The sequence below is a fragment of the Nothoprocta perdicaria genome, unplaced genomic scaffold (genome assembly GCF_003342845.1).
Source record: "Nothoprocta perdicaria isolate Ctin4 unplaced genomic scaffold, notPer1 scaffold_228, whole genome shotgun sequence".
In the NCBI taxonomy this organism is placed as follows: Eukaryota; Metazoa; Chordata; class Aves; order Tinamiformes; family Tinamidae; genus Nothoprocta; species Nothoprocta perdicaria.
The window spans coordinates 798860-821611 of NW_020455450.1; the positions used below are offsets into that span (position 1 = coordinate 798860).

The following is a 22752-nucleotide window of genomic DNA, read 5'->3' on the forward strand; positions in this document are numbered from 1 at the left end:
GGGATGCAGGGATGCTCGGGGCCGGTCCCCTCGTGTGCTCGTGGGGATGCAGGGATGCTCTGCTCGAGCATCCCGGCGGCAGGGGGTCTGCAGGGGTGCTCTCTGCGGGACGCCGCTTGCAGCCCAGGATCAGGGGGCCGTCTGTCTCTCTCCTTGCAGCGGGTGGGCTTTCTTATTATTAATAATAAAAGAAAAAGAGAGGCTGGTTGTAACTGCGGCGCTCGGAGCCAGCGCCTGACAACTCCCGTCTGCCCGGGGGGCACTCGGTGCTGCCTGCGCCTTGACGAGCTCCCCGGGGACACGAGCGGGGAGGAAGGGGTGGCCGGGCTCTGCATTTACCCCCCTGGCTGGGCAGCCCTGAGCCCTCGGGCTCTCGCAACCCCCCGAATTGCGCTGGGGGTGTCGAGGAGGGAGGGTTTTAGGTGGAGGCAGCCAAAGCCGCAGGAAGGTGGCGATAGCGGCGGGGTCCCTGGCACCGACGGCCCCCGGGCCATCTGCGATGCTCCGAGCCCGGCCCTGGTGCCCTGCACGGCTCCCTTGCAGCCCTGCGCTTGCATGAGCCGAGACACACGCGGGGGGTTTGGCCCCCTAGGACCTGCAGGGACCCGACAGCCACCCGTGCAGCGACTGGAGCTRAAGCTCCAAAACCTCCTTTTTGCAGCTGCTGCTATTCCAATATTTCCTTATTTTCTTGCTGTGGAAGGGGGCAGCRGGGTGGTCGAATCCCGTATGCTCGSTACCACTGTTTTAAGGCGCTACGGCGGGTTTAAGCCCAGCGTTGGGCCTGGGGACGGAGCCCAGCGTCTGGGATGCGCCTCCCCTCGCCCGAATCCAGAGYGCGGCGCCGCCGGAGTTCTCCGGGCGCCCGAACAAGCGGCTTGATTGCGATTGCACCTTAATTGGCCCCCGTCAGCACTTTGCAGCACGCGGCGCTGGCGCGCAGGCGCCGCCGGCCCCCCGCTTCTGCCCGGGCCCCCCGGAACTGGCGCTCGTCTCCCACCCGTTTTACCCCGTTTCTCTGCAGGAATTTGCGTTTTTTTTTGCATTCTTATAGCGGAGCTTTGCTGGCGACGGCAGGTTTTTTTTTGTGTGTGTGTGTGTGAAAAAGGAGTTTATTGCTAAAGTGACATGTCAGCAAATCTAAGAAACCTCTCTCCCATCTCAGAATCAGCTTAAAGTGGAAAAAAAAAAGTCATATGCATATTTTTTTTATATATATACATTCTGAGTGCAATTTCCATCCGAGATGAGACAGGCTCCTGATTGCTGCGCTGGAGAAGGGTTTCCCTTTATAGCTCTCCTGCTGGAACCTCTGCCTAGGGTTCATCAGCATCTATGGAGCTGCCTGGGCTTTATATGCAAAGCGAGGGTGCAGGGCAGCAGATGGATGGATGGATGTGGCAAAGTTGACTTTGCGGCTTGATTTTCCCCCAAAAAAGCAGTGTCAGGGAGATGGGGACGTGGCCCGGAGGTGGTGGCACCTGTGGGGACAGCGCAGCATAGGGAAGGACACATGGGTCAAGCAGGAGACAGGCACGTCCAGCTCCGCATGCCAATGAGGACGGAGCAAATAAGGAATAAAACCACCTTCCAACACGAGCAGCTGGTGAAATATCACAGGTTTTTTTTTTTTTCTGCTTTCTCTCTCTCCCGGAGATGGGAGATTTTGACCGACTCTGCGCCTGCAGCCCGCAACGGCTCTGACACCTGCGTCTGTTTTATCAGACACATGCAGAGCGCCGGACACGGTCCAAACATTCATTACTTTGGATTTCAGAGCCTGCTTTCGGGTTGGTTTTTTTGGTTGTCTGCTTGTTTTTTCGCAGCAGGGTCATTATTTTTCCGGCTCTCCGTTCTCCACTCAGCAGAATCAGGATGTTTCTCAGGCTTGTGCTTTTTCTGCATCCTTTTTACATCCTTTTTTTTTGCATTATAACCCTAATAAGAAGGGTGAGATGCAGCAGTGAGGAAAGCCAGATTCTCAAAGGTGTGAGAAGGACACAGAAGCGCATTAAGAAAGATCCAGATCTCCCAAATACTCCCCGCCTCTCAAAACTTGGTGCTCATCTCATTACATAAGAAGATGCAGAATGTTATTACCCAAAATTAGACCTTTTGGCACAATTTTTAAACAGAAATCGGTTCCTTTTCTATCTGGAAAATGTTTAGTTCAGAATCTCCTTGTTGGGACCAGTGCAGACTTGGTTTTGGTGGGGAAAATAATCCCCCCGCTCTCTCCATTTAAACTTTTATGGCTTTATGCGTTCGCTGAGGCACGTTGTCAAAATTCATAGGAAACATTTTGATTCAGCAGCGGAGAGAGTCGTGGTTGTAGCGCGCCTTGTGGGAAATAGCGCAATTTTGGGTTCATTCATTTTCGGAAGCGTAGGAATTCTGCACTTGTTGGCTTTTCCCCTTAGCTATAAAACCATTTCCTGCCTTTGCACCTTGGCAGCCTGTGTTTTAGGGGGATTTTAGGGGGATTTTGGGGTTTCTTTCCATGCAGCGGGGCTGGACACGCTCAGGTCTCAAGTGCAGCGATGGGCAGTCGCCCGGTGCCAACAAGACAGGGGCTTTGCACGGGGCCAAGGCAACTTTTGCTTCCCTCAAATCCATCACGGCATTGCTCCCATCATCCAGTAGGATGTGATGGAGAATCCGCCCGGATTGCGCTTTGCTGCGAGCTTGCACGAGCAAATGCTTTTGCATTGGAGCCTGTGCTCTTGTGCTAGTGGTTTTGGCAAGCTGGGTCTCTCTGGGGTGGGAATGGGTCTCTCTGGGGTGGGAATGGGTCTCTCTGGGKTGGGAATGGGTCTCTYTGGGGTGGGAATGGGTTGGAAGCAGAGGTTAGATGCTCTTCTGTCCCCATACTTGATGAACCCAATGCCGCGTGGCTCCCATCCTTTCCATGCGCGCCTATGGATACCCTGGAACTCCGGGTGACTTTCTCCTGGTCCTGCTTTGTGGCTGGCCCTCTCTGCGGGTGGGATAGGCCCACGGGGCCTCTCTCTCCAAGCCGCTGTAAAACCAGCTCCATCTCGAGCAAACGGTCCTGTCCYCGCTGCCGGGGGCGGTGAAGGATGCGCCCGAGTCACCGCCGGTGATGGAGCGGGCGGAAAAGGCGGCGCGAGACACAACTGCCCRCTCGTTTTTAATCGCCCGGGCCATTTGCTGCTGCGGAGCCTTAAGGAGCCGCTTCCTCCTCCTCTCCCTCGCCTTCATCCATCACTGCTGCCAGGCGCCTGGACCGCAGGGCCGGAGCGATTCCCAGGTGCGAATGCAGGCTGCGAGCATCCAGGAGCAGGGAAAAGCTTCGTTTTCCTAAGGATACGGAGCAAAAACAGAGCCCCTGCTCTATGTATTTGCCTTCCAGGCTGCGCTCTTGCATCCTCATCCTCATCTTCACCATCCTCCTCCTCGGCGCGCGTTTTTGCTGCGCTGTGAGCTGCTGTTGTGCCCACGAGGATGTTTCTTTCTGTGTTGCTCCTCTGTCAGCTTTAGTTCAAAGGCACCCCCCTGGTTCTTTATGTTACCTTTTTGCACAAAAACAAAAGAAAAGCGAAAAAAATCCAAAAAAAAACACAGTTTCCTGCAATTGCCAGCTCAGGGCTTGGTATAAAGATGTGGAAAAATTTGCTAGTAACTAGGCCAAGTAAACCCTTCAAAACGCTGATAATCAGCAGCGAGGCCCCGTGATGCCTTCGCTCCCTTGCGAACGCTCCGTGACAGCACATGCCAGGCAAAGAAAAGAGGGAAAATGAGGGAAAAATCCTGCATTTCCCAGGTCCAGATGGACGTGCCCCCGGGCAGGCACGGGTTTGGCAGGTCTCGCCAAGCCAAGTGCAGCAGCACGGTGCAGAGCTGGTGCAGAACCCCTTGAATGAGCGTTTTCTTCCCTCCAGTGAAGACTAGTGGATATTTATCCCTTAACCTGATTCCAGATGTGCTGCATCCTGCAGATGTGCCAGGCTGTGCCTTTCAAGCCTCTCCCGGTGACATCCTCCTGCTATCACAGCCTTGTATCTCCTCCTGGAGAGGGAGTGCTGGCCAAGGCGCAGCCAYGCAGGCAAAAACGTGTCAAAAAAGGGCTTTTTTTGCCAGTGCAAAGCTGAAAGAATAAGGTTGCAGAAGCTGCTGCCCCTCGGGGATGTCGCGCACCAGCGGGCTCGCCCGGCACCCGCTGCTCCTGGAGCAGGTGCGGAGCTGCGGGATGCGCAGGGCTGCGGGACGTGCAGGCGGCAGCTCCTGCCGTTCTGCTCTCCCACAAACCCGCCGTTTTCCCTGCCCGCTTGGAGTCCCACATCGCTCCCGTTCCGCCCCGTTAACCGGTCCCAAAGAGGAGCCCGGGAGCTGCCTCTTGGCTGGGCTGCAGTGGGGAGAAAGATAGGGGGCATTTTTATTTTATTTTATTTTATTTTATTTTATTTTATTTTATTTTATTTTATTTTATTTTATTTTATTTTATTTTATTTTATTTTATTTTATTTTANATTTTATTTTATTTTATTTTATTTTATTTTATTTTATTTTATTTTATTTTATTTTATTTTATTTTATTTTATTTTATTTTATTTTATTTTATTTTTTCTATCCTATTTTAATTTATTTTATTTTATTTTATTTTTTTCTATCCTATTTTAATTTATTTATTTTATTTTATTCTTTATTATTCTATATTATCTTACCTTATTCATCCTTTCAAGCATTGCAGCCAACCGCCAAGGGACTACGGGACAAACCGCCACCCTTTTAAAGCTGATTTTTGGCATCTCCGGCACCTCCCACCAAGGATTTTTGGCCAGTTTTGGCCCTCACCTTATCAGGAAACCTTGTTAACAGTCCCTCAGATGCAGAGAAAAGGCAAAAAACACAACAGCGAGGACAAAAAAAAAGCCAGGAACTCGCTTTTCCCAAAGTTCCCCATGCTGCAACAGGAAAAGCAACGGAGATAAAAGAAATAAAAGAGCGGGCGAGGGAGGGGGGCAGATGCATTTAGGAGCTCTCAAGCGAACAGCATGCAACTCTGGTTTTATTTTTCCTCCTTAGCCTTTGAAACCGAACAAGGGCCCGGAGCCGTCTCGGCAGATGGACAATGTTCGTGCCTTAACCACTTAACAGCCATTAGCCTAATTTCGCGCGCTGGAGCCAAATTAAATAATAAGTAAGAGGCTATGAAAAGCTGGTTTGGAGCCYGCGTTGCTGCCTTGCACTTGATAACCTTCTCGTAAACAGATGCTCCCTCTCTACCCTATTAACCTTGGCCGGGCGCTTGGGTAGGGGGGTCCTTGGTGGAAGGTGCTGCGGGTCCCCGCAGCCAGGGATCGGTTTTCCCCCGCTTTGCCCCGAAGCATGAGCAGGAGAGCTGTTTTCGTCCCCCAAAAAGAGGAGTTTTATTTATTAAAAAGCCATTTTCTTCCATTAGGAAGGGCTGCTGATGGGAAATAGGTGAGCAGCTCCTATTAGCGCATGACACGCTCATGAAGTGCCACATCCTCGGGGTCATCCCTGCTTCATGCCCATGATATTCCCAAGCCCACGGCCACCTCCTGAGCGGGTTGGCAAAGGTGGCAACAAGGATGGAGCTCGTTGGATGCAGCCTTTTGCTCGCAGGGCCTCTTCTCTCTACCTAGCTGCCTGTCTTGAGCAGTCTTCCAGGTACTTAATGTCTTGGAGCCATCTGCTCCTCTGTCAAATGCAGTTAAAATTGGCCGGAGGCTTCCCAAATTATTGGGGAAGGTTGCGAGATGGGAGGCACAGAGCATAAGCTCCCGCCGGTGGGAGCCCAGGCTAAAAATACCTCCGGGTACATTATTTGGAAGCAAGACAGCTGGGAAACCGGGGTTGGATGCAGCCCTTTCCAAAGGTGGGGCGTTTGGAGCGCGGTGCTTTTGGAAAGGGCTTTTGGAGTCTTCCCTTCCCAGTGCCCGGGAGGGCTCCACGGCGCGGATTGCCCCCGGGAAATGCCGGGAGGGTTTTGTTGGGGAGCCCGGGTGACAAGAAGCATGTGGAGAGGCTTCGTGCCGCGCCGCTGGCACGCGCGGAGCGGGCGGCTCCGTCTGCGCGCGCCACATGGTCCCGCTGTGCCCGCTCGCCCGTGGCATCGCCAAGCGCCAGGCAGGCGCCAGGAACGTGCCAGATCCCTGGTCAAGCAAATACATTCCTTTTGCTTTCCCCCCTCTTTTCTCTCCTGCTACTCTCCGCTTTAGCTCAGGAGGAGCGAAGGGGTTGGGAGAGGAGGGGGAAGGATGGGAAGTAGGAATAAAGCCCCCCTAATCCAACCCATTCCCAGTGCGGATCTGTGTTTCAGTAGGCCTCCTCTTCACTTAATGAGCTTAGATGTCCGACGGTGCTTCCGTGAATCTGTCGGGGAAAGGTGCATGGGAGCAGCTCTAAATGCTATATCTAAATATATATTCAATATTAAATCTCCGATGTCTCCAGCATTCTCAGTGAATCTTGGAGTGTTTTGTTTATTTGCTTCTCCCCCTTCTCTTTGGTGCTCCGGTTGCTCATCGCTGGCTGTCACTGCGCGGCTCTTCCGTAATTGTGTTTTGCATTCAACGGCGGAGTTTTCTTTGGGGGCTTTCTTTTTAATATATTGTTTATGAAAAAAAGAAAAAAAAAAAAAGAGCCTGATTTTGGAGAATGCTGTCGGTTTGCAGCAGAACGTTTCTGCAGTGAAGGGAAAGGACTCAGGAAAGTGAAGGAACGAGCAAGGAAGAGGGGGAAGAAAAGACTCTGGGCAGAGAAGAAACTTAGTATGTGGATGCAGGATGTGTTGACATGGATTTTTGCAGGAATACTGCGATTGGGAATGGCCTGGTCTGGGTGGATTGAAGAAGCTGGAAATGGAAACGCAGGGAGCCGTGGGCTCTGGGCTTGGTTGCTTTCCTGATCAGTAGTATATATATAAAAAAAGCGCATTAGGGAAAGAGAGTTTGAATTAAAGAGTGCCTGGAAGTCAGGACCATCTCTGTTTGTTTTGCTTCCCTTAGCAGAGCCCTTGTAAAGTTATTACGAAGCCTTAATGGATTGGAGATTTTTCTCCAGCAGATTTTAAGGGGTCAACGTGACCCCCCCCACGCACCCAGTCCGATTTAGGGCCCGTGGGCAAGGTAGATCATCAGGTGCACGAAATCCGTGTCCTGGAAGGGAAATTCCAGCAATATCCTTGCTGGAAGCTCGAGCTCTGGTGGCAGCGTGAGTGATGACGAGTTGATTGCGGGTTAATGAATATGTGCAATTACTCCAGGTGGACTGCAACAAGATGTATTTTAAGGAGAGCGAGCTTTCCCACTTTGGGGTATAAACTATCACTGCTAATGTTTGTAGAGGCCGGTAGGGTTTGGTATTGGGCTCATGTAGAAATGGGTCTCTCAGGCGAGATTTGTTTCTACGGCTCTGATAGGACTTTAAGACGCTTAGGGCCATTTGGTTGGCAGGAAGAGCAACAAGAAAACAAGCCCCCAGATTCCTTCAATATTAACCCCTTCCAAGCTGGAGATATAGCTCCCCAGGTAGTATCCTGTCTTGTATTTTTTTTTTTTCCTGAACTTTCTGGAAATCTGCAGTAGCAATCAAAGCAATTAGCTGTAATTGCAGAGAGACTACCTTGCAAAGGTGGGACGCAGAAATAGGCAGGTAATTATGRTGAGTTATAAATGGCTGGTTATTTACATCAGGAGTGATGCGCAGGGATTTAGTTATTGGAAGCGTGAACTAGTGGTTAGAGCAGAGGACAGGGGCTTGGGGTCAATGCACGTTTGGGTTCACCTCTATGTTGAACTTCTTCCTGCCTGAGACACGAGAATATGTATTTACCACCTCAGGAATACAAGCAAAGCATTAGGGTCTTTAAGAGCTGTCTGATGTCTTCAAGTATAATGGAAAGGCTTATTTAGTGAGGCATAGATGTGAAGAGTCATGGCCTTGACCACTGCTTGGTCAATGGTGAGCTGCTCTCTCCAGGCTGTGGTGTCCTGCAGATGGGTTGGACCCCAGAGATGCCCACCTTGCTGATGTACAGGGAGGAGAAAACTTGCCTTTTGGGTCTCGTGTCATCCTGAGCAATTGTTGTGGCAGAAATAGGTGCTTCTACTTCTCAGTTGGGCTAACCATACAGCARTTTAGTCCCGTGCTTCTCCAGAGTGAATTAGTTGCAAGGAGAACCTCGGGTTACCCCCGTCGCCACTGCAAAGTCCTTTGTAGMCATCATGCTCTGAAGTTGCTTTAACATTGGGGTTTTAAGTGCCGTGACACATGCAGGAGGCCGCCTTCCACATGGCGGTGACAAGTGTCCTGCGAGAGGAACCATTAAGGAGAGCAGCTTGGGATCGCGGTGCCAGCGGTCCCGCTTTGGGAGGCGAGCCACTTTGCTGGCCACGCCGGATTTCCTGGCCCTGCTCTCCYCTAGGGAGCTTTAAACCTTCCAGTGCCCTGTGGCTTGGTGGTACTTAGCAACAACAAGATTTCAATTATTTAAGGGGAGAGGAAGACAGGAAAGCCATTAAGACGGGACCATCACATGCACCAGCAGGAGATAGTGGCACTTTCCGTCCTCCCAGCTGAGCACGTTCCTTGCATTTCATTGACTTGTCATCCTAGCAGGTAGCTTTCTTTAATGCAAAGTCATTGCTGTCAGTGTCTGGTAGGTGTCGTYGGGATTTTTTCTAGACCTTTCCTGCATGTTTTTCTGTCATCTGTCCCAAACTGCCGTGTGGGTTTGCTAAATACCGGGAGTTTCACCCCGTATTCTGGTTTCCCTGGCAGGGAGAGCAGCTCATCAGCTTGTCCTGTTGGATCTGTCATGCCAAAAGGCAACGCCTAARTAGAAATTGGCTTTAATTGCAGCTTAAATGGAAAAAGAGAGCGTCGCTGTCAGAAGAGCCCAGCTTGGGGACCTCCCCTGTTGGCCTAGGCCACCCCAACTGGTGACCAGAGGCTCTTCTCCGGTTCCTGGGTTCTTTTCCCCACTCAGGGCAATACGTTTGATTTATTGCTGCTATAACTGAAAATAGTCTTGGCGCAGCAGGAGAATTAAAAACATGCGTGGCATGTATATGATACCAAATAACTAATCTTTCCTGACATTTACTGTCAATCATGGTAAAAGAGAAGATAACTAACTCTGCCTCTCATGTTCTGTGGTCTACAGTCTTCAGTCATGAAGATAAATGTCAGGCATCAGCTGTCCTTTAGTGCAGCCCTATTCTGGCAGGCGGCAACGTTTCGACAGATTTTTGTGCTGGAAGGTGAATTTTTGCCGAGCCTCGAGAACACATCAAAATCTTTGGGGCTTTCTGCCAAAAAGAAGGTTCTGGTCTCAAAGGAGAAGGTCTCGGAGCCAGGTAGAGCTTGAGAGGGAGCCCTCGTGCCCTTGCGACTCGGGTGAGGTGCTGATGTCCTCGCCGTTGCTGTCACTGCAGTCAATCTGACGTGCCATCCCTGTTCTCGTGACAGTTGCGTCAGATTTTACATGCAGAGCCCATTTTTTGGGTCGTCTGACATCGTTTTACAATTCATGCTAGGTTTTGCAAATTATTTGGGGTGGGAGCGGAGAGCTTGGAGGAAAAAAAAGAAGGGATGAGCGGAAAAAGGGCCTTTTATTTTGAGTGTTTCATTTGCAGTGAGGAGGAAGAAGAGCAGGTTTTGTATTTTTAAACTGAGATGTTGAACTGGGTTGTTTGGGAAGGGGCGTTAAGTGCAGGAGGGTTGAGTTGAGCCCCAAAGCGGGAAAAATCCCAAAGCAGGAAAAGTCAGAACRGATTTGTTTTTCTTCAAGGGAAAAAGGGGGAAAAAAAACAGAGAAAAATGAAGCATTTTCCAGGCGTATTCTGCATGCAGCAGTGCCAGAGGAGGGACAGGAGCACAAAAAGGGGCAGAAATAGGAACGTGCCCACGTTTAACCACWCAGGGAAAGCAGCAGAGCTGCTTCGGAGGCCCAGGTGTCAGAGAGACCCATTTATTGGCATTTACAAACACTGTGTCCCTGATCGAGGTGCCGCAAGGGCAGAGTTAGCATTGCTATTATTAATAATAAATAACAGCGCGGTAAAATAGGCACTTGTGTAGGCTGTGTCATTTAACGTCTCCCCCTGTGCTTTACAGAGGAAAAAATACTGTAAGTCCATGTTGAGACAGGGCTGATGGCGAGATGGGGCGGCTCATCCTTTTCCTCTTTGCATCCTCGCTTTTGCTTTTGGCAGTTATATTTCCCAGTTATATTTATGTTATGGTTACCGGAATATGTATATTTCTATTATAATATAGATTGTACGTATATTRCCTTGTAATTTTGGGTGTTCTCCAGGGACTCGCTGGGCTATAGTCACCCCGAGGTTGTGTTGGTCCACGTGGGTTTTTTTCCCTGTGTGGAATAAAGCAGGGGCAGGGAATGACGCTGGGAATGGCTGTCCCATAGCGGAGCTGAGCTCGCTGCAAATAGAGCTGTCAGCGCCTTGCCAGAGAGCTGCCGGCCATCGATAAGGCTTTATCAGGGGGATAAAGATAGAGGTGGCGATAAGCAAGGAGGTTTTGCCATGAAATCCCCCCTCGCGGCCGCCCAAAACACGCCGTGTCATGTTGACTTCTTCATTTCAGCGCCGTGGTAAATGCCAGGGCTGGAAAATGTTATTTATGGGGGAAGCTAATGAAAAAATGGCCAGCGGAGCCAAGGCTTCACCCAAAGGATAGGAAGAGCTTTTGTAGCGTCTTAATTAAAGGGAGGTAAGACGGAGCCTTGCGACGCCATCTAACATTGTTGGGGAGGCTAATTCTCCCCAGTATTGAATTAAAAATTAGGAACATTTAATAAGCAGGGTTTGATACCCCCTGAGTAATGGCTTTAGGCTCAGCCTTTCTGGCTTTTTGTGTGTTCCTGGAAGTCTGGCTCGTGTTTCCCATCATTTCTCATCAGCTGGGGGAACATGACTATTTTTTTTTTTCTTTTAATAGGAAATTTTGTAAGGGCGTGATTGGGGAAGCTTTAAGCCAAAAAAAAAAAGTGAAATATGACCAGAACTGGTGATGAAATATGACCAGAATTGGTGATGAAATAGTAGCTATTTTGGCTCCTTGTACCAATGCGGAAGAGAGCGAAGGGCTTAATTCTGCATCCCGGCCCCAAAAGAGCATTATCCCTGGGAAAATGCTCTTATCCCATCCCGGATTCCGTAGGGAAAGGGGGAAAAGCCCCGTCCCCAGCTGCTTGGGAATTGCCCCCATTGCCGCGCGCCGGCCAAGGGCGCYGCTCCCTATTCCCGGGTATTAAAGGAGGATTTATCCCCGCCGCTGGCGAAGCAGCTGCAGCTCCGGGGGAGGCTGCGCTGCATGCGAGATGAGCTCGGGGAGGGAGAGATCCGCGGATAAATGGGATGGATAAAGCCGGCAGCCGGAGAAAGGTTCTCTGGATTAAGTGCCCTTATGATAAATAGCAGGCGCGTTTCTGGGGATCGGGAGGCTGGCGGCGGGATGCGGGCGCAGCCTGGATGCTGGGATGCCGAGTGCTGCTTTCCCTGGAGAGGGAAGATATCCCTGCCCTCTGTTTGCAAGGAGAACCCCAACGTGCTGCAGTTCCCAAGGTCTTTACCCGGGATCAGACGTGTCCAAAGGGGAGGCGTGAGCATCGTTTTCCTAGAAGGATTTGCTCCCATCTGCTCTTGCAACTTCCCTAATGGAGTTAAGACCCCCCTGCTTCCTGCACCGTGGTGAGGAGATTATCCCGGTAATGCAATTCCAGGGAACCCCTCCGCTTCCAGCTGGCTCCGACAGTTGCCGGGTGATGGGATTCGCTCCAGGAACAAGAAATTGGGCAGCGCAGCTCGGGATGTGGCCACGAGCATTGGGTTGAACCTGGAGCATCCCTCCTAGGGCCTCTRCCCAAGTTTTCCATGTTTTTCTCATGATCCCGAGGCTCGCCAGGGTCAAATGAGCCCATATAATGTCTTTGTAGATGCAAGGGCAGCAGGGAGCTGGGTCACGCTGCCTCCCCAGAAGTCCTGCCCTTCCATGAGTACATCTAGCTATTTTTAAGGGAAAATTTATTTCTGMAAAGAAAGAAAGAAAAAAATGAAAAAAAAAGAGCAAGAAAAAACCAAAAATGCAACCAAATAACCCTCCAACCTTAGAGACAGAAGGAAAATATATTGATTTTTAGTTTGGATCCTCGCAGAAGGGAGACAGTGCAATCACGTGGTCTGCCTCGTCTGCTCCTTCCCCCTCCCGAGTTTTGGAGCCCTTTGGCCAATTTCAACCCAATTTGACAGGAGGAAAGAGGTCTGCGCGATATTAAATTTCTATAAATTTCATTAAAACAGGTGGCTGAGTGGAAGGGACAGGCTGTGACAGCAGCCCCATGAGGCTGGGGCAGCAGCGTATGCAGAGTTTTTGTTAAATATGGGGCAAAATCCAAGGAGAGAGGCTTTTTGCGCGAGCAATTCCAGGAGAAATCTTTGAGCATCCCTTTATGCCGTAGTAGCCACCAGAGAATCTGCCCGTAGAGCCCTTAAAGGCCGTGTCACATTTGTTCCCCTGGTCGTGGCTGACTTGTTCATTCAGAAATGAGCTTGTAAGTCCTTGAAACGGGTCATAAGTGAGATGGGAGCAGCGTTTAGGCCGTGTTCGGGTGTTGCTGCACCGGAATAAATTCCAGGATCGTGATCCGACCGCTTCCTTCCCGCCGCGCTCGAGGTGCTGAATCCCAAATCGGGAATTGCTTCCAAGCAGAGGCTTGGAAACCTGGGGGCAAGGAGGTGGCAGAAGAGGCAGGAGGTGACGGGAGGGACCCGACCAAATCTTGGTATTATTGAGATTTTTAGATATACACTTTTGATAAAAGCTTGCAAGTAGCAAATTTGCCATCAAGCCTAATGTAGCATGGCAGATTTTGTCTGAGCTAGCAAAGGATCACATTTGCAGCTCCTCTGAGGCGGGGAAGTGGGCTCAATAGGCTATTTTCCACATTCACGCTCTTTTCCCCCMAAAAAAGAAGGGGGTGGGGATGCGGAAGGGGAAAACGAGGACTTTTTTGTTTCACCTTACCCTGCTTTCGAATGGATTTGCTCGGAATGCTAATAGCCAATAATTTCCATGCTAAATGCGGGCTTTGCCGGGGAATTTATTTTTGCTGGGTGCACAAAGTTGCTTCGGAGCGCTTGCAGSAGGATTGCAGACTTGCAGCACGCCGCTGCTTGCTGTTTTTGTTTAAACCTCCTWTTTTTTTCCTTCTTTTTTTAGTAGAATTAATATCTCCCTGGCAAATTGTTCGCACCCTCGTCATCGTTTTCCCTAACGCGATCTGTGCTCAGCATCCCTCGGTGCTCGCGCTAGCGCGTTGCATCTCCGTCCGCGTGCTCCATATGTTTCCCTCGCTTCTTCCAGGATCCTCCGGCATAATTTTTGGCCCGGGAGAGCGTATGGAGATGGATTATTTTCCTGATGGCATCCGGCATATGCTTTGCACCTGTCCTCGGTGATGCATTAGTGTTTCGCTTGCAGCATCCGCTCGAAGCCCGGGGCTCCGTAACCCAATGCGCACCCATGGTGGCTTGGAGCACAACCCCGAGCATCCTGCAACCCCCAAATCCTGTTGTGTCCCCTCTTGCTCTCCTCCTATATCTACACGGCATTTTTGCAYGGCTTCATTCCCGCTGGAGATGGARCCCTGTGCCGTCCTGCTCCTCGGTGGCACCGGGGATGCTGCAGTCCCCGGGGCGTCCCCGCTCCGTCCCGTAAATGCACAAGAGCATTTAGGCTTTTAAGCCATCGGAGGCCACTTTCCATCACGGGCTGGGCCGCCGCGCAGTTTTACGGGGTCATAAAAGCCCTGACAGGAGTCGTAAAAGCCTCCAACTGCACCGCACAACCCCGCGGAGCRTATTTTAAGGGCCCCTGAGTTTTCATTTTGCTGCTTTTATGGGAACCCATAAAAGCGGCGGCGAGGCGCGCCGCCGATTGGCTCCGCRGCACGGAGGTAGTTAAAATTACGGCCGCCGACAAATTGTTCCAGTCGAAATAAATCAGGGCTTTTGCGTGCAGGAGGGGAGCGCGCCGAGGATGCGCTCGCCCTTTGCACCGGGGCACGGGCGCAGCTTTCTGCTTCCTTCAGGACGCGCATGCGTGCGCCCGTGCAAGCCCCTAACCGTGCAGAGCTCCCCGCTTGCTCACTTGCAGCAAAGCAAAGGGAAGCCAGGTCCTCCTCGTGGTGCAAAGATGAATGCGTCTTATTTCTATCTTGCCGGAGCTTTATATATAGTAATTATATCAACCGCAGCTGATCAAAGCGTTTGTTAGCGGGAAAACGATCTCTCCTTTGCTTTTGTTGCTGTTTGCATCCAATTTGACAGGCTTGATGTCTCCGGCTGCATTTTATTTTCCACGCTTGATTTCTCTTCTTCTCTTGCTTCCCTCTTGTTGGCACCTGGCGCGGCGCTGCCCCTCGCTCCAGCTGCCTTAATAAAAATGTTTTTAAGAGCATCCCAAGGGGTCGGGAGCAGCGGTCGGGCTCCTGGTAACCGCAGCGGAGGCGTTTGCAGGGACGCTCCCCGTCTCCCACCTCCTTTGGCTTTTTATTTTTGCCTTCCRTCTGAATCCCGCCTTCTTAATAAGAGTAGGGCTTTTAGCCAAAATTGTCTTTTTTTCCCTCGGATGCGGGAGTCCTAAGAAGTTTTTTCTGTTGCGCGCCTGCGTTTCTCTGTTGTCATTTTCCCTTCCAGCCCATTTCTCCCATAATTTCCCCCAGCTTGGGAAATGAGTCTTTCAGAAGCGCCGAGTACATATATTGCTGATTGGGGCGAGCCTTTATTATCCGTGGTGGATGTAATCAGGTCCTCATCACTAGTTCCTCGATAATCACCCAGCACCAGCTCAGTCATTAATTTCGCCTTTATCCATCATGTCCCCTTTCCACGTTATTTGCTAAATAGGTTGGACGTGATTGCGACGCCGCTCTTTTGCTCCCGTAATGTGTTGACATTGCTGGGCACTCRGCTCTCCCTTTGCCCCGCTGGTGGCTCCCGAAAGCTGCCTTTTTCAGCCCAAATTCGGGCCTGCCTCTCCCGGCGCTGCATTGCGCCAATTAGAGAGACCTTCGATGTCTTTCGAGGAGAGTTTTTGGATTTATTTTGGATTCTGAAAGCTGCCAGGAGAAAAAGTTAAGGCTGAAGGCATTGGGAAAAAAAAATAATAAAAAAAGCAAGGTTGCAAATGCTGCTGCTGCTCGTACCTGTCTGGAATGAGGCGCGTGCTGACAGGAGCCTCGGGGGGGAAGACACGGTGACTTGCAGGATTGAGCCGAATCCCGGCGCCGCCGCCGCCTCTTCCTCCTCCTCCTCCTCCTCCCCGGCACCGAGGGGCCTTGGGACCTCGCTGAGGGTGTCGTTCCAGGACASATAATAATAGCGGACAAGATGAAGTGCCAGCTCCAGCGCTCAAGAGGCTTGAAGACAGGCAGTGGCTGCGCTCTTGGGCTTTTCTTCTCTTTTTCCCTTTTTTTATCTTATTTTTTTCCCCCAAGTTATGAAAAATGAAAGGCGGGGGATATATTTCAGAGAGAAACAGGGCTCAGCAGTCCCGTTTCTTGCTCTTTTSCCTGTTTTCCAGCTCTTGGCGAGGCTGGAAGAGCCCTCCTGGACACGGAGGTCCTGGCGACCTCGAACTGTGTCCATCGGCTCCGTCTCCATCGGGAAGGTTTCGTGGTTGCAGTTGTGATGCGGGAAGCCGGGACCCTTGGGTGCACGCTCAGAATTGTGCCCTTGCAGCTGGGAAAGGCCATTTCCTTTTATGCTTTATAATTTCATTTATTGTTTTAGGCTAATGCAATTTACTTTGGTTTTAATACAAAGGCCGCACGAGCCACCATCTGTAATATTTTGTGGGCGCTGACATAAATTTCCATTACGGCTCTTATTAAAAATGCTATTTATTGCCCTGAACATTCATGGCGCTCTGTTAACTTGTGTTTTTGGGGTTTTTTTTTTTTTTGCTTTTTTTTTCCCCATTGCCTTGTGAATTCTCTAGATTTATTCCTACCCAGGGTCTTTTGGGGGTGATTCCTGCAGCTGGGAGCATCTTCTTCCCCTTTTCTGGCAGGGCTAGGCAGGAGTGCAGATTTTCCTGGAAGGGACCTGGMAGGGTTTTTTTCCACTCGCTGCTTGTGCCGTGTCTAGCTCGTAGGCATCCTTACAATAATCATGATTAATAATGAATGAGGACCATTAAATCACCTTAAATAACTAAGTGCAGAGTGCTGGAGACACCTTGTTCCTCAGCATTGGTAATGCYATTGAGGTTGTCCTCTTTGCCACGGCCACCAAGCAGATCCAGGAAACCAATATAACTTGGTTGCTACTTTATTTAGCAGAAACACCGGGAATGAGTTGGGAGAGGGATTTGAGCTTCATAGCTCGGGGAGGTTTTGGCTCGTTGCCATGTTGGGGAGCAGGAGATTTCCTATGGCTGCAGCTGCTCCTCCTTTGCAGACCTCAACGTGAGCAGATTAAAGCCCCCTTGAAGGCTCCTTCATGGAGAGCGGGTTCCCCGTGGGCAAAAATAATCCAGATTATGGGGAGCACGCTGAGCTGCACGGAGGATTAASCAGGCCGCCCTGTGCTCTGCACTCCTTAGTCTTGCTCTCGTGGTGTGTCGAGGAGATGCTGGGATGCAGGACCCGCCGCGCCGCTGGGAAGACCGCGGTGGCTGCGTGGGGAGGAAGGCAGTGGAAACGAGGAGCTGCGGTTCCGAGCTGCTCAGCGGAGTAGAATCAAATGAAAAGCCTGTCCTGCTGTGATGAATTCCCCGGCCCTCGTTCCTGACCGCGAGCGCTAGCTGAACTGGGGCAGAAGGAGGGATGCTAAAACGTACTTAGGTAATGGGGAGCGGAGGGCAGAAGTGTAGGGGCTGAATTATTTAAGAGGCGATGATTAGAGCAACAGGAAAACTGCGGTTGTTTTCTCTTTCTTGCTTTGCTTGCAATATTGCAAAAGGGAAGAGTTGTTTTTCCCGTTCCATGGCCACCTTAGTCTTGCTTTCCCCGCGTCCTGGTGGTTGGCTTTCTAGTGACAACTCCTCTTTGAAGGCATGGAGCTACTTGGTCTCCTGGCCTCTACCCGTGTCCTGGCAGAGGCAAAGCAGCAGCCTCYGGACAAGGGCTTTTCCAGTCTTTTAAGATCTCCAGAGTCACTATTGGAGGGCCGTTAAGGCCTTCGACTGGTGATAATTGGATTTGTAAGACAGTGCAACATGTGATAAAGTGCTCTCCTTGGACAGGATCCCAGTTTTCTTCTATCCTTCCTATTAATGTGATAAATGCCGCTGTCTCAGCTGATAGGGCCGCGTTGGATAATAAGATTGGAATCGGTTTTGATTTCTCCCGCTCGGTTCTGCCTCGCAGCCTTAGCRAGGGCGGTCGGGGATAGGCCTGGCCAAGGCCAACGCTTTGACACGGTGTCTTATGGGCATCTTTCCATGGTCCTCACCTCCTCTCACCTCRTCTTCCTCTGGAGGAAGCTGATGGACCAGGCAGTGGAGAGGACGCTGGTCCAAGCTGGCAATCGCAAGCCTTGGTGATGCTGGGCTTGAGCTCAAGGCAACAGGGAGCCTCCGACAACAAAGGCTGTCTTAATTAAAGCTGATAGCAAACGAATGCGAGAGGCCAAGTACAGCTGTGAAGCAGGAGTCCAATTTGGAGCTGAGCAGCTGTGAAATTGGACCCATCGACCACAGCTGGGGTRCGGGAGGAATCACAGGGATTGCGGGTGGGTGATGAGGAAGCCGGTGTTGCTCTTAATATTATATTATTTTACTACCCATGTCTTGGCTTACTGTAGCCTGTAGGAGCTCTTCCTTATCTCTGCCCTTTGGGAGAGGTATGGGAGACTGGGCCATGGGTTGTTGGATACGTAGATGGAGAGGTGGCCCTTTGGAAGGCTGAGGTGGCCCTTTGCTGGCTCCCTTGTCCTCCGAAGCGAGGGTAGTGGCCAGGATGGATAAGAGAATCCCATACAGCAAGGCAGACGTAGGCTGTGCTCCAAGGCATATTTCCGAGACACAAAAAGAGGATGTTTTTCCTCCGTGGTCAACCTGCAGCGTGTTTTGCAAGTGACGGTGGCTCTTGTCCTTTGTGTAAATATAGGGGATTATTTTTTAATCAGGTAGTCTGGTATTTAGAGGCGTTCTTTCCCATCTCTCTCTCTCCTCTGCTTCCTTCCATGCCTTTCCCTCACTAAATGGCTCCCAAATTAAGCCCCCTTCCCCTACAAGGCCGGCGTTYGGAGGCAGCTGGAGGCACGAGCCTTGAGCTGAGGTGGCGAGCGGCGCGCGCTGCCCATCGTGCGCCGGTGCCCTTGCTTACAAAGCAGCTCCTCGCGGCCCACGGAGGAGCGCACGCTGTCCCCACCGCCCCACAAAGTGCCCCGGTCCTGCTGGGTCCCTGTTTTGTAAACGTGATTTCCAATTTTCATCGGCTTCCCGGCACGTCCTTTCCCCCGGCTCTGATTGCCGGCCTTGGCGAGCMGGGGTTGGTCCTCTCCATTGATTGCGGCGCTGTGCACAAAAAGGAGGGGCCCAGCAGGCAGCAGCGAGCGAAATCAAATTAAAACGAATAACAACAAAAAAATCCCCAGCCCTAAACGCTCCACCTGGTGCACTTTTATTTCCAAGTGGGAAAAACAAAGCGGGAGCGAAGCCGAGCGGCAGAGCAGAGCCGGTGCTGCGGTAGCRTCCTTTCTCCCTGCATCCCGAGGGTTGGGGAGCAGCATGGGGGTGAATCATCACGTGAGTGGTCATTCCCAATGCCAGCCTCTCCACTGGCACTGAGCTGGTGGAAAACCACTTTGGAAGATTCTTTGATGGGCTCCAGTTTAGAGTTTGATGGCAAATGGGTCTGTAATCGATCCCGGGGCTTGGTCAGCTAATGAGATCCTCTTAGAAACATATTTAGCAGGGGTTGAGCCCCGCAAATATTTGCTCAAGGGTAACATTCAGAGCAGCAAACGGAGGACAGAGCTCCTGTTTATCATCTCCAGAACAGGCTGGGAAGCTCCTGTGGAGCCCATGGTCTCAGCAGGGCGACTGGGTGGAGGAAGGTGATTTTATGGTCATTGGGGTCCATGGGTTTCTTCAAGGGCTTGTTTGGGAGCTGTGTCTCCAGCTGAGGAGGCTGGCGAGTCCAGATGTTGCTGAGGGTCAAGCCAAGGCCGATGTCGGACCCTTGAGGCCACCAAAGCAGGAACTGTGAATCTTTTTTAGGGTGTCCTTGAGCTTCGGGTGCTCCTTTGCTGATGACTTGGCCGACTTTGGAGCCAATCCATGAAGCCTCCCTGCAGTTTGCCAAATGTTTGCCAGGGTCTCGATGCCCAACATTGTTTTTGGAAGCTGCGAGACTAATTCATGCACCCACTGGTTAAACACCAGCCACTTGGTCCTTCTGTGCCACGAGCTCTCCGGGGTCTATCCCATTTTATTGCAAGCCTGGAGCACTCGAGGTGCCACCATGCAGTCTGTCGGGCTGCTTTTTTTCTCGTATTATTATTAAACGTAGAATTTTTTGATCTTGAGAGAACGGATATTTATAATTTACCACCCGAGGCTCGGTAATTAATATTTGTGTAGCACTCTCGGAGGCGGCTCGAGTGTGGAATGCATTATATAAATACGGGCCATTTTGCAAGCAGCAGGGAAAACAGCGCGTGCGGCGCTCGTGGGGCCGGGCGAGAGGTTGGGAAGCCCTTCCAGATCCCAGAGAAAGCTGGGAAAAGGCCTTGGGAAAAGACTGGTGGGAATTTTTTGGGGATGAGCAGGGTATACTGCAGGATGGGTGGCCAAATGGGTTGTGGTAGTGATGCTTCTCGTGCCTTGGTACCCAGTGGCATCGGTGCTGCTGCCACCAGGCTTTTCGCTGCCAGCATCCCCTATGTGTAGCAAGCTGCTGTTAATAAGGTTAAAGAGAAAAACAAACCGGGGAAGAGAACAGGGCAGCCGATCTGTCAGGGCAACAAAACTCTTATTTTCTGGTTGAATAAAAAGTTAATTTGACTCCCCCAAAGAATTTTCACCTGATTTTTCAGTTCTGTCAGAAAATCAATCTGCTGCCTAGTGCCATTCTCGCACACTGCCCTGGTGAGGGGCTCGGGGAATCATTTTCCTTTTCCTCCTTTCCCTTTTTTCTTCTTTATCCTTCCTTTTYYCCCCTTTTTTTTTCTTTCTCCTTTCTTCTTTTCCTCCCTTCCTTTTCCCTTCCCTTTTTATTTTTTTCTCCTTTTTTTTCCCGCTCTTCTTATTTTTCTCCTTCTCTTTGAACCTCTTTGAACCGCGCTAATTATAACGTAGCTCTTATGTAACTAATACGCGCAGGTAATATTGTGATTATATATAGGGAGCCATATGGTCCTGTGCAGTCGCTCTCGGCGCCGTTAAACCACCCGAGCAGATCGACTCCGTGTCCGCGCGCAAAGTAATTGCACCAAAAAACTAATTTGTGTTTGCAAACAGAGCCGAAATTAGGTATGTAAATAAGCCGAGCTGCAGACTAAATATTATAGTAGGGGAAGGAGGGGGCTGCGGAGGAGAAAGGGGAGACAACTTCATATAACGTGCGGCGACGGAGGTGGCGAGCGCTGCTATTGCGCAGGCGGCGAGTGCTGCGAGCAACTGTTAGCGCCTTGCAAGCCATAAATCCTGCACGCTCGGCTCCCTGCTTCAGCAGGGAACTCGTGCATTTTGGATTTCGCGTTTTTGCAGCAAAACGGGGGCCGCTTGAGCCTGGGTTGTTCGCCTGGAGGCGCCGTTTGCCCCCAAAACTGGTGAAAGAGAAAGGAAATAAGACTGTTTTGCAGCCTGGGGAGGGGTGGGTGATGTGAGTAGTTGGCTGCRGTGCTGCAATTGGGTGTAAAAGCGAGGTTTTGGGGCCAGGGTGCTTGGCCCCAAATGATGATGTTGGCAAGCGTTGCTTACCCCGCGGGGAGCAGCTTGCTTGGCCCCCGTGCAAGGTATTTGCAGGAGACTGGGCAAAAATGGGTCGAAATCTGCTGGTGGGAGCGTTGCTATTACCACCATCATGGTTAATGGCGATGTCCTTGTCGTGAAATTGCGGGATTTCAGCTGTGTTGGAAATGACTGCCCTGGAAAAAAGAAGAGAGGGGAAAAAAAAGAGTAGAAAATGAAGTGGAATGGCTGCTTAGCAGATGGATAAGGGGCAGAGCTGCTTGAGGGATGTTACGGCTCCTTGTTTTCGAGATGGTACCGAACCACGAGGTAAAGTAGATACGGTAATTGATAAATAAATAAATGCTCCTGCAAAACAGCTGGGTCTCCGCGAGCCGGATCTCTTTGTTCCTCTCCCAAGCCTGTGCTCCGAGAGCACGAGCGGCTCRCGGTGAACTCGTGCGTGCTGCTCTGCAGCCGCCTGGCGCTCGGCCTCGCCTCGCTCGGGCTGCTTTTGCCCCAGCTCCCGAGCCCGAGTTGGCCACGAGTTGTGGAGSTTGATGCCTTGATGATGGTTGATGCGTCCCTGCTCCGCCGTGCATGCAAAGTTGCAGGGCAATAGGCTTCTTTGCATGCCTGCATGCATGTGCAACTTTGCATGCGTGCAAAGTTGCAGGGCAAGATGCTTCTCTGCATGCATGCATGCATTTGCAACTTTGCATGCATGCACAGTTGCAGGATGCAAGGCTTGAGGGGTGGTAAAAGCTCCAGAGGGGCTGGAGAGGCTCCCGCTAGGCTGCTTCCTACCCCATCCGTGATCATTTTGTTCGGTTCTTGTGCAAATGTTTTAAAAATAACTAGGGAGCGGGGAAAAAAATGCAAGTGGAAGGGGAAAGTGCTGGTAAACACAGCCTGAAACGCTGTTACGGGCAGACTTTCGAGTCTGAAATCACCTCAAATGTGTTCTGAATTACCTTGAGCGTATTTAGACAGGACTATTTTTCATTGCAGGACGTTAATGTACTGACTTGGGGGACTTTTTTCCCCTTTCGGTGCAAACATTTCTGTCTCATGCCATGGGCAATAACCCTTGGTGCGCCGGGGCAGGAGGAAGGGCTGTGCAAAGGGGGATGCTCAGGGGCCCCGGGTGCACTCGGGGGGTTATTTTTGGCATTGCACAGGCAGGAAAGCTGGAACCTGAGCACAGAGGTGGCCTCAGGGCTCCCCTCTTTCCCTCCGTGCTGGTGGCTCTCACAGCAGAGACGTTTGCTTGCAGCAAGCGGGCGAGCAATGGGCATCCTCGCAAGGCTCAGCGGGCCTATCCCGCAGATATCCAAGCGGATATGCCCGCCTGCATCCGCTCCTGCCTTTTTCCTTCCATTRTTCCGACTCCCCCTCCTGTTGCTGGGATCGTACTGCATGGTCGCGCTCGGGGCCTCGGAGCAGCAGGTGCAGCCCATGAAAACCCCTTGGATGTTCACTCACCTTCCCGGCTTAGACAGCCCGGGTTTGAACCGAAAAGTTCACGGTCAGACTTAAAATAGGGAGGGGAAAAAAGAGAAATTTTTGTCAAGTCAATAAAGTCGGGGCTGTCAGAGAGCAGCGTGCTCTGGAGCTGGTGACCTTGGCGCTTATCAGCGCTGCCGGAGATCTTTATTGCTTCCCTCGTGCTCGCCRCGGAGGAAGTTTTACTTGCGTCGCTGGCGACGTGACTCGTCTGGGGCCGGCGCCTCTCCGTTTGATTGCCTTCCCGTTGGAACTTGCTGCTTTCCAGCCTTTGCTCTCCCGCATTGCCGGTGGCCTGTGGAATTGGCTGGATTGTGCTGTTTTGCACCC

General features: G+C 51.3%; 1 protein-coding gene across 1 annotated transcript in view; it reads left to right on the top strand.

The window, feature by feature from the left end:
* Window positions 1-4147: 4147 nt before the first annotated feature.
* Window positions 4148-22752, top strand: part of LOC112947281 (protein CEPU-1-like) — a 47010-nt gene continuing 28405 nt past the window's right edge. The window contains exon 1 of the mRNA XM_026039332.1: window positions 4148-4195. Within this exon, the coding sequence (XP_025895117.1) occupies window positions 4148-4195 (48 nt within the window). The remainder of the gene's footprint in view (window positions 4196-22752) is intronic.